Here is a 12,534-nt window from a genome sequence, read left to right on the forward strand (position 1 = left end):
GAGCCTGCTTCTCCCTCTCCCTCTGCTGCTCTCCCCTGCTGATGCTCTTTCTCTCTCGCAAAAACAAAAAAAATAAAAAAATAAAAGGCACAGTACTGAACTTAAACATTACAGTGTGCTCTTCTTGCAAATCCTGTAATTATAGCCCATTTCTAGCTGCTGAATATTCTTTCTTTGGAAGTTATTTAGCTAATTCAGCTGCAGTGAAATTTCAAGCTGTAATAAATTCACAAGGAAGCTTGGCACTAGAAATTCATGAGGTCTGAGGAAAAAGGAAGGAAGCAACTTATAAAACATAAATATTCCCTTGAGTATTCTTGCCTGAGAATGCTTGACAGCAATTAAAACCATAATTTTCAAGCCATTTCTCAATTCGTTTAAAAATGTGGAATGCAGAAATTTGAAAAAAGTTAGAAACTTTTTTCATAATATAGTCCGTGAAAGAATGGCTTTAGGACCTTTCCACGCTCATATTTTTTAAGTAGGCTCCATGCATCTTGCATGGAGCCTAACACAGGGCTTGAACTCACGACACTGAGATCAAGACCTGAGCTGAAATGAAGTCGGATGCTTAACTGACTGAGCCACCCAGGGGCCCTCTACTCTCATATTTTTAACAATCTATTTCCTTTCCTTGACCTCAATGCCACTATCAGTCCACAAGACAATTCTGTAAAATAACTTTATTCAGTAGTATTGGATCATTTAACAGGAAGCCAAATGCAACTACAAACTCATTGCCTTGCCAAAGCTTCCACAGATCTCAGAAATCTTCTTCCCATCTTTTTCCAAGAAAAGTTCATTCACTTTTTGGTAATTTATGTTAATGAAGGTAAAATCAGGCTTTACATATGTATATGTTTGAAAGTGGGCATTTTGATACAATTTCTATCTTAGAACGATTATGACCATCTCTTCCATATGTATAGTATTCCAAAAAAGTTTTGGCACCATTCTAAGCTTTCATAATTCAGAAAATGAAAGCGAAAAATTTACAAATATATATATATTAAAGTTTATCTACATACATATTTTAACCTTTATTCAGTATTGCAAATTCCAAAAAAAGTGATTTTAATTTTAACTCTGTTCCCATTTGTCATCTTCAGAGAGACTGGAAAAAAATCAGAAAGTTTCAAATAATGTACTTTTTAAGTTTGTGGCATTTTTCCTCTTAGAACTTAGCATTATCTAATATGTTTTACCAATTTAACTTTTTTTAATTGTGTTTTCCCAGCTATATATATGAAAACAAGAAGGAAGAGATTTATCTCTTTGGTTCACTGCTATATTCCCGCTCCTAAAAGAGTACTTGGGACATAGGAGACACTTAGCAGTAAATAACATTAATTGACAAAAAGAGGTTACATTAAATAGCATGATCCCAATTTCAAAAAAATAAAAATATGTATCTACCTATATCATACACAAACAGAAGTAATGTTGAAAAGCACACATGCATACCCATATCCACACCTACACAGAAGAAACACTGTTAAGGAAACACTTTACAGTGACTTTCTACATGAACTTGTTTACTTCCTCAGTGGGAAACCCAGTGATCTTTATTATCTATCAGACAGCAACAAGCTGCTAAACTTAATGCTGACATGTGATTGATGCTATACTGTTTATCATTTCAAATCAAGGACTCCAGTATCCTCTGGTATCAACCTCCAGAGTATCTATGGATTTCCCCATCAATCCCAGTAGAATGTTACCAGTATATCTCAACAGGGAAAGAAAAATATCTGGCTGATGTTTTCTTCCTTTTGTTTAATTAGCTTTCCCTATTTTCTTATAACAAAGACATTATTTTTATCAGAAAAAATAACTGATATGTAAGTTATCAACTCACAATTTATTCAAATAAAACCAAGGATATTATGAAAAAAGGCAAAAGTTATATTTCTTTAGATAAAATTCTTTCATTTTCTACCATGCAAGTCTTTGACCAGAAAGAAACTTTAATATATAATTTAATCTGACAGAAGTCTTACTTTTCAGCTGTGTTTTTAAGACCTGCTAATTCCTCGTCTAGAGTCTGTAGCTTATTCTCCTTGATTCTCAGCTCATCTTGAACATCTTTGAGTTCTTGAAACTTGGTTAAAATAGAAGCTGCCTGGGATCGAGCACCTGATAGAAACAAATTTTAATAGGCCTTAGACATTAAGTTACAACATACTTAGTAGACAAAAACTTTCTAAGAATTATACTTGAAAAGATTCAATGGCAAATCTTTTATAGTAAGCTTATAAAGATATAGAATTCATTTTATCATTAGAATCTTAGGGCATATATACTTGATAAGAAAATACTTCTAAGCAGATGTGGTGGATTGTTTATTCAAAATAATCACTGCCCCTTCCTACTGGGCCCATCCCTCTCAGGGCCATTTTCCTCTCTAATATCAGCTTAGCTATGTAGTTTTCTCTGGCCAATGAAATGGAAAATGTGCCTCTTTTGAAAGTAAGCTTTAAAAGGGAGCACATAATTCACCATTTGTTTTCCCTCTCCCCTGAGAAAAGCATGTTCAAAGTAGGGGCTATTTTTCCTTTAGCCTGGGTTCCAGAATGAGAATAACACAGAACAGAGAGAAAAATGACCTACAGGTAAAGTAGCATAATTATGGTACTATTTTAAGCCACTGAGATTTGGGGGCTATTTTTTACCGCATCATAATCTGGCCTAAACTTTGATATAGCAGAGGAAGCAGAGGAAATTGGTTTCACTTTACAAGCAACTATAATTGTCTGACAACAACAGGTTGAGTTATGTTGGCAAGAAAACTCTAGGTTTGATGGGAGAATGCAAAGTCAATTAGCAATGCTATTATGAGCACTTTGGTAATATGATACAGGGACAGATATTTGCCATCCCTGAAGTAGGAACTTCAAGAACATCCAAATCAATGAAATCTAAAAAGTTTCTTCTATTTTACACATTTAAAAATATTTGATCTCTCTTTATCTTCCAATTACAGATATTAATCCTCTTATTGTATATACTGGAATTCATTTCGCTGGCTATTGTTTTCTTGGCCTAGAAAGAAATTAAGTCACTTGATACCTCAACAGGCATTATACTTGGCTTTGTTAAAAGCACAAACTGGGAAAACAGATAACCTGAATTCAAATCCTGGGCTTTGCCACTTACCTGCAAGTTATTTAACCACCCTGTAAGTTAATTTCTACAACTGTATACTGCAGATGATAGTAATACACCTGCCACATTGTTGCTATAAGGATGAAAAGAGTTCATTATTTAAAGCCCTGAGAATAGGTCTTCATAAAATGATAAAAATGTTGTGTATCTGCATTGCGCAGTTACCCATTAACTATTTGTGGTCAGAGTCCTTGAAATGTGACTAGGACAATCGAGTAAATTATTTTATTTAACTTTAATTATCTTAATTAAATGTAAAGAGCCACATTTGGCTGCTGTACTGAATGGCACAGTTTTAGAATGTTGCCTGGTACACAGGAAGTACTATTCAGTGTTTGTTAGCTACTTGATCACTCAACATAGATCTGGAAACTCAATGTGGCAAATATTAGAATAAGAAGAATATGATCATTATTTCATTCTCAAGGGCAGATTTAATTCTTTTGTTTTACTTTTCACAGATGCAGTGGCATATACTCAAGTTAGAATTTAGCGTTTCCTGAACAAGGGTAAAAATGTACTGAATTAAAAAAAATTTTCCAATGACTAGAATATCCTAATAGGGCAAAATGCAAGAGAAAAAAAACAAAACAAAACAAAACAACGCAAAAAAACAGGAACAGACTTACTTGAGAAAAATTAAAAAAAGCAACAGGACTGATTACTACACTATGAGCTCCTTGAGGGCTAAAATACTTCAAAATTTCTCAGTATTTAATTAAATAGCTGTGACACGGTAGGTAATCAAAAGAAAACCCAATCCTTAAGTTAGAAATAAAACTCTGGATTAAGTCATTCCAAACCCACAATTTCCTATTTTAAAAAACAAAACAAAAAAGTCCCATCCTATTTACCACACAGAATTTTGAGGACAAAATAATATAAAACTTACCTCCGAGATTTGCGGGGAAGATGGAAGCAGGATAGAAGGACCCCTAGGGTCACCTCACACCATGAACAGAACTAGATAACTATGAAATCATCCAAAATGCCCCAGAAATTGACCTGAAGACTGGCAGAACAAACTCCACAAGTAAAGGCAGAAAAGAGACCACATCAAAGAAGGTAGGAAGTGTGGAGACGTGGTTTGGGAGAGAAACGGCTGCCGTGATGGGGTGGGAGTTATGCTGAACTAGCACACAGGGGAGGCCACACAGGGAAGACAGATCCCCTAACGACTAGCTTCGAGAGTGAGAGGGGCCAAATTTCCTGAGTTTTGGCAACCGGCAGAGCTTAGAACCTACAGTTTTAAAGGTCAGTGTGCTTGGGTCTGGGAGAGCCCCAAAGGTATTGTTCTTTGGACAGAGTAGGGCAAACAGCCCACCAGCAAACAGCATGGTAACAGCTTTCTGCAGAGCACCTGGGGCACGCAGTGGGGAGGTTGTGAGCTCATCTGGAAGCATGTCCCAGAGAGCGTTCACAGAGAGACCCCTCCTAGAACAAAGGAACGAGTAGGCATCATTCCCCTCTCCCACCTCTCAGTATAAACATAGGGCCACATTTGAGAACCAACCCAGCAGACACTTGCTACCTAACATCCTTACACCAAACTCCATCTCCCATGCTCAGGTGGTTTCCCCCTTCCCAATCACTCTTGCCTCAGTCCCAGAATAGCAGGCTCCCACCCCCAGAAGACCAGTGCAAACCCCTGGCAACACCATGTCTCCCGACCTGGGAATTTTACAGGGCTTCGGTTCCACTGGCAACAGGTCTCATTTCACGAACAGACCAGAGCACACCTAGTTAAAAATGCTCCACATTCAGGCCAGGGACTAAACAGTGTTGCCCACAATAGGCAAAGAGAGCCTCTGCAGACAATTGGCCTGAAGGATAGAGAGGCCAGGACATACTGCAGACGCTCGTGGAAACACCAGGTCCTGGAGAATAAGGGACACTATACTGCTAGGCACTACAGAGACCTCTTCTCCATCAAGCCATTACCATCAAGAAAAGGAGATGACTTTCCTAACACAGAGAAACAGGCAGAAACTTAGACAAAATGGGAAGACAGAGGAATCTGTCCCAAAGAACAGGAAAAGGCCACAGCCACAGATCCAAGCAAAACAAATACAAGTAACATGAGTGAAAAAGAATTTATTTATTTAATTTTAAAGATTTTATTTTTGCAAGAGAAAGAGCAAGCACGTGAGTACACAAGCAGAGGGGAGGGGCAGAGGGAGAAGCAGACTCCCCACTGAGCAGGGAGCCCGATGTGGGACTTGATCCCAGGACCCTGGGATCATGACCTGAGCTGAAGGCAGATGCTTAATCAACTGAGCCACCCAGGTGCCCTGAAAGAGAATTTAAAGTAATGATCATAAAGGTACTGCACTTTAAAGAAAAGTGGAAGACATCAGTGAGACCCTTAAGGCAGAAATAAAAAAAGAACCAATCAAGAGATGAAGAGTGCAATAAATGAGATTACAAACACCCATGATGCAACAAACAGTAGGCTGGGAGAAGCAGAAAAACAAATTAATGACGTAGAAGACAGAGGGATGGAAAATAAACTTAACAGGAGAGAGAAAAAAGAATTATGCAAATAGAACAGACTTAGGGAACTCAGTGACTTCCATTAAATGTAATAATATTCATATTGTAGGGATCCTAGAAGAATAAGAGAGAAAAGGGGGTAGAAAGTTTGAAGAAATCATACCTGAAAACTTCCCTAATCTGGGGAAGGAAACAGATAACCAGACCCAGGAGACATGAAGAACCCCCCCAAAAATCCACAAAAGCAGATCCACATGAAGACATATTATAATTAAGATGTCTAAATGTAGTGATAAATTTTAAAAAGGAGCAAAACAAAAGAAGACAGTAACCTACCAGGGAAACTACATAAGGCTATCAGCAGATTTTTCAGCAAAATCTTTGAAGGCCAGAAGGGAGTGGCATGATATACTGCAAGTGAATGAGAAAAAGATGCAGCCAAGAATACTCTATCCAGCAAGGCTATCACTCAGAATAAAAGGAGAAAGAAAGTTTCCCAAAGAAACAAAAATTAGAGCAGTTCATGACCACTAAACCAGACCTGCAAGAGAACTGACTAGGAAGGAAAGACCAAAGTGACAGTAAGAAAGCAGGAAACACAAAAGTAATAAAAATGAGTATTTCTGTAAGAAATCAGTCAATGAACTCACAAAACACAATGATGTAAAATATCCAAATACCTAAATGTGGGGAGGAGAATGGTAAAAATGGGTTCAAACTTAAGCAAAATGCTTCCTAATATAGACTGCTATATTCAAAAGATATTATATACAAATCAAAAGATAGCCAGAAATTAAAAACGACTAAAAGAAATGCAAAGGAGAAAAAGGAATGCAAATATAGCACTAAAGAAAACCAGCACACCATGAAAGAAAAAGGATGAGAAAAACTTCAGAAACAAGTAACAAAATGACAGTAAGTACACACCTATCAATAATTATTTTGAATGTAAATGGACTAAATGCTCCAATCAAAATAGGGTGACAGAATGCATAAAAAAAAAAAAAAAAAAGACTCATCTATATGCTGCCTATAAGAGACACATTTCAGACCTAAAGACACCTGAAGTTGAAAGTGAAGGAATGGAGAAACATTTATCATACAAACGGATGTCAAAAGAAAGCAGGAACAGACATATCAGACAAAATAGATTTTAAAACAAAGACTGTAACAAGAGACAAAGACACCATAAAATAATAAAGGGGACTATCCAACAAAAAGACATAACAATTGTAGATATTTACACACTCAACATGGAGTACCCAAATACATAAAACAGTTAATAACATAAACGAACTAATCAATAACCACACAATAATAGTAGGGGGACTTTAACACCCCACTTACATCAATGGATAGATCAATCAGAAAATCCACAAGGAAACAGTGGCTTTGAAGGACACACTGGACCAAATGGGTTTAACAAATATATTCAGAACATTCCATCCTAAATAGCAGAATACACATTCTAATCAGGTACACATGGAAAATTCTCCAGAATAAATCACATATTGGGCCACAAAAGAAGTCTCAACAAATTCAAAAAGAACTGAAGTTGCACCATGCATCTTTTCAGACCACAACACTATGAAACTAGAAATCAACCACAAGAAAAAAATCCACAAAGAGCACAAATACATGGAGGACAAAAACATGCTACTAAATAATGAATGGGTCAACCAAAAAAAAAAATCAAAGAAGAAATCCAAAGATACACAGAAACAAATAAAAATGAAAACACAACAGTCCAAAAACTTTGAGATGCAGCAAAAGCAGTTCCAACAGGGAAGGTTACAGCAATACAGTCCTACCTCAAGAAGCAAGAAAAATTTCAAGTAAATAACCTAACCTTATACCCAAAGGAGCTAAAAAAAGAACAAAAATCAAAACCAGCAGAAGGAAGGGAATCATAAGGATTAGAGCATGAATAAATGATATAGAAATTAAAAGAACAGAATAAATGAAACCAGGAGCTGATTCTTTAAAAAGATGGATAAACTGATAAATCTTCAGTTAGGCTCATGAAAGAACAAGAGGAAAGACTCAAATAAATAAAATTACAAATGAAAGAGAATAACAACAAACCACACAGATAATACAAACAACTCTAAGAAAATATTATGAAGAACTATATGCCAACGAATTGGAGAACCTAGAAGAAATGGATAAACTAGAAACATAAACTACTAAAACTGAAACAGAAAGAAATAGAGAATTTGAATAGTGATTACCAGCAAGGAGACTGAATCGGTAATATAAAAACTGCCAAAAAGCCGAAGTCCAGGACGAGATGGCTTCACACGCAAATTCTACCAAACATTCAAAGAACAGTTAACATACCTATTCTTCTCAAACTAGTCCAAAAAAAAAAAAAAATAGAAAAAGGAAAATTCCTTCCAAATTCCTTTTCTGAGGCCAGCATTACCCTTATACCAAAACCAAATAAAGACACCACAAAAAAAGAGAACCATAGGCTAGTATCTCTGATGAATATATATGCAAAAATCCTCAACAAAATCTTAGCAAACCAAATCCAAAACTACATTTTAAAAAGATCATTCACCATAATCAAGTGGGATTTACTCCCAGGATGCAAGGGTGGGTCAACATTCGCAAATCATTGTGATATATCACACCATCAAGAGAAAGGACAAAAACCATATGATCATTTCAACAGATGCAGAAAAAGCATCCCAGAGAGTAGAACATCCATTCATAATAAAAGCCCTCAAAAAAGTAGATTTAGAGGGAACATACCTCAACATAATAATGGCCATCTATCTACAAAAAACCTACAGCTCACATCCTACTCAATGGGGAAAAACAGAGCTTTTACTCGAAGGTATGGAACATGACAAGGATGCCCACTCTCACCATTTCTATTCAACATGGTACTGAAGTCCTAGCCAGAGCAATCAGCCAACAAAAAAGAAATAAAAGGCATCCAAATTGGTAAGGAAGAAGTAAAACTTGCACAATTTCCAAATGACATTATACAATATATAGAAAACCCTAAAGACTCCACCAAAAAACTCCTAGAACTGATCAGTGAATTCAGTAAAGATTCAGGATACAAAAATCAATGTGCATAAATGTTGTACTTCTATATACTAATAATGAAGCACCCGAAAGAGAAACTTAATCAAAGGGGTGAAACACCTATATTTCCAAACTCTACAAAAAACTGATGAAAGAAACAGAGGTGACAGAAAAGATACTCCATGTTCATGGAATGGAACAAATATTGTTGAAATGTCCAAACTACGCAAAGCAATCTACACATTTAATGCAATTCCTCTCAAAATACCAACCAGGGTTTTTTCACAGACTAGACGAATCCTCAAATTTGTATGGAACCCCAAAAGACCCCAAATAGTCAAAGCAATCTTGAAAAAGAAAAGCAAATCTGGAGGTATCACAGTTCCAGACTTCAAGTTATATTAAAAATCTGTATTCAAAATAATATGTTACTGGCACAAAAACATACACACAAATCAATGGAACAGAACAGAAAACCTAGAAATAAATTCACAATTATATGGTCAATTAATCTTTGACAAAGGAGGAAAGATATCCAATGGGAAAAAGAGATCTCTTCAACAAATGGTGTTGGGAAACTGGTCAGCTACATGCAATAAAAGTAGACCACTTTCCTATACCACACACACAAATAAACTCAAGATGGAATAGACGGAACTGTAAGACCTAAAACCATAAAATTCCTGGAAGACAGTACCGACAGTAATGTCACTGATATAGGTCACAGCAACATTTTTCTAGACACATCTCTCAAGGAAAGGGAAATAGAAGCAAAAATAAACATTTGGGACTACATGAAAATAAAAAGCTTCCGCACAGCAAAGGAAACAATCAACAATACTAAAAGACAGCCTACAGAATGGGAGACGATATTTGCACCTGACATACCTAATAAGTATCCAAAATATATAAAAAACTGATAAAACTCAACACCCAAAACCCAAAAAATCCAATTAAAAAATGAGAAGACAGGGCACCTGGGTGGTTCAGTTGGTTAAGCAACTGCCTTCGGCTCAGGTCATGATCCTGGAGTCCCTGGAGTCCCGCATTGGGCTCCCTGCTCGGCAGGGAGCCTGCTTCTCCCTCTGACCCTCCCCACTCTCCTGGGCTCTCTCTCTCTCTCTCTCTCATTCTGTCTCAAATAAATAAATAAAATCTTTAAAAAAAAAAAATATGAGAAGACATGAAGAGGCATTTCTCCAAATAAGAAATATAGATGGCCATTAGACACATGAAAAGATGCTCATCACTCCGCAAGGAAATGCAAATCAGAACTATGAGGTATCACCTCACATCTGTCAGAATGGCTAAAATGAAAAACACAAGAGACAAGTGTGGCAGAGGATGTTAAAAAACAGGAACTCTTTTGCACTGCCAGTGGGAACGCAAACTAGTGCAACTACTGTGAAAAACAGTATGGAGGTTCCTCAAAAGGTTAAAAATGGAACTACCCTATGGTCTATCAATCACACCACTGGGTATTTACGCAAAAAATACAAAAACACTAATTCAAAGGGATACATGCACCTTATGTCTACTGCAGCATTATTTACAATATCCAAATTATGGAACCAGCCCACCTGTCCATCGAATGATGAATGGCTAAAGAAGAGGTGGTGTATGTGTGTGTATGTATGTATGTACACACACACACACACACACACCCCATGGAATATTATTCAGCTATAAGAAATAAGGAAATCTTGCCATTTGCAAAGACATGGACAGAACTAGGAAGTATAAGGCTAAGTGAAATTAAGTCAGTCAGAGAAATACCATATGACTTCATTCATATGTGGAATTTAAGAAACAAAGAAGAAAAAGAGAGATAAGCCAAGAAACAGACTCTAAACTAGAGAACAAACTGATGGTTACCAGATGGAGGGCTGGTAAGGTGATGGGTGAAATGGGTTACAGGGACTAAGGAGTGTACTTGTTGGGATGAGCACTAGGTATTGCATGTAATTGTCAAATCACTAAATTGTACACCTGAAATTAATACATCACTGTATGTTACAAAGAAAAAACTGATACAATCAATATTGCATAATGATTCTTTTTACTTTTTTGTTTGAGTCTTATTTAAATTCAATTTAACTAACACATACTGTATTATTAGTTTCAGAGGTAGAATTTAGTGATTCACAAGTTGCATATAACACCTAATGCTCATTCCATCAAGTGCCCTCCTTAATGCCCCCATCACCCAGTTACCCCATTGCCCCCACCTTCCCTCCAGCAACCCTCAGTTTGTTTCCTAGAGTTAAGAGTCTCTTATGGTTTGCCTTCCTGTTTTCCTCATTTTTCCTTCCCTTCCCTTATGTTCATTGCTTTGTTTCTTAAATTCCACATATGAGTGCAATCGTATGATTTTTGTCTTTCTCGGAACTTATTTCACTTAGCATAATACCCTCTAGTTCTATCCATGTCATTGCAAATGGCAAGATTTCATTCTTTTTGATGGCTGAGTAATAGTCCATTATGTAAATATATATGTGTATTTTATACCTTATCTTCTTTATCCATTCATCTGTAGATGGACATCTGGGCTCTTTCCATAGTTTGGCTATTATGGCCATTGTGGCTGTAAACATTGGGGTGCATGTGCCCCTTCGGATCACTATGTTTGTATCTTTGGGGTAAATACCCAGTAGTGCAATTGCTGGGTGGTAGGGTAGCTCTATTTTTAACTTTTTGAGGAACATCCATACTGTTTTCCAGGGTGGCTGCACCAGTTCTCATTCCTATCAACAGTATAAGACGGTTCCCCTTTTTCCACATCCTCGGCAACACCTGTTATCTCCTGAGTTGTTAAATTTAGCCATTCTGACTAGTGTGAGGTGGTATCTCATTGTAGTTTTTGATTTGTATTTCCCTGATGCCAAGTGACATTGAGCATTTTTTCTTTCATGTGTCTGTTGGCCATTTGTATGTCTTCTTTGGAGAAATATCTGTTCATTTCTTCTGTCCACTTCTTGATTGGATTGTTTTTTCGGTGTTGAATTTAATAAGTTCTTTATAGATTTTGGATTCTAGCCCTTTATCTGATAAGACATTTGTAAATATCTTCTCCCATTCCATAGGTTGCCTTTTAATTTTGTCGACCGTTTTCCTTTACTGTGCAAAAGCTTTTTATCTTGATGAAGTCCCAATAGTTCATTTTTGCTTTTGTTTCCCTTGCCTTTGGAGATGTATCTTGAAAGAAGTTGCTGTGGCCGAGGTCAAAGAGGTTGCTGCCTGTGTTTTCCTCTAGGATTTTGATGGATTCCTGTCTCACATTTAGGTCTTTCATCCATTTTGAGTTTAAAGTTCCAGTTCCTTTTGACTCAATACATTTAGTACTGAGTATTAATCTTGTCTTCTAGGCTTTCTTTTGTTGCTGTTTGTCTCATATCTTGTGTATTTTTTTAGTTATTTTTACTTTTTTTTTTTTAAATCATTTAGGTTTAAGCCCAAAAGTAAAGCCCAAAAAAACCACAAACAACCCTAAAAGTAAATAAAAAGTCAAATCCATAAATCTTTGCACTTCAATATTAGATTTTTAAGTCACTAGTAAACTGATATGCTTAATAACTCTGTTTCTGCTTCTCCTTTTTATAATCTTACCTATCTCTTAGAGCTACTGAAACATTAAATGAACTAATGGTATGGTTCCTGGCATATCCTAAGTTCTCAATAAACATACAGAGGAAAGAATATTTAGTAGAGGTTCAAGACTTAGCTCTGAAATCCAACTCTTTGAGTTAAAATACTAGCTCTAACACTATTTGCTATTGAATGCATTACTAAACTTTTCTAATTTTAATTTCATTCCCTAAAAAAGTAGGAAAATAAAAC

At 36.3% G+C, this 12,534-nt stretch overlaps 1 protein-coding gene across 1 annotated transcript in view; it reads right to left on the reverse strand.

Annotated features, from left to right (window-relative positions):
• The window catches only part of SMC2 (structural maintenance of chromosomes 2), a 61,333-nt gene that overhangs the window by 23,005 nt on the left and 25,794 nt on the right, over nt 1-12,534 (reverse strand). The window contains exon 16 of the mRNA XM_035016183.1: nt 2,001-2,136. Coding sequence (XP_034872074.1) covers nt 2,001-2,136 — 136 coding nt within the window. The remainder of the gene's footprint in view (nt 1-2,000; nt 2,137-12,534) is intronic.

This window comes from Mirounga leonina, unplaced genomic scaffold (genome assembly GCF_011800145.1).
Source record: "Mirounga leonina isolate KUSES-001 unplaced genomic scaffold, KU_Mleo_1.0 Mir_170, whole genome shotgun sequence".
Lineage (NCBI taxonomy): Eukaryota > Metazoa > Chordata > Mammalia > Carnivora > Phocidae > Mirounga > Mirounga leonina.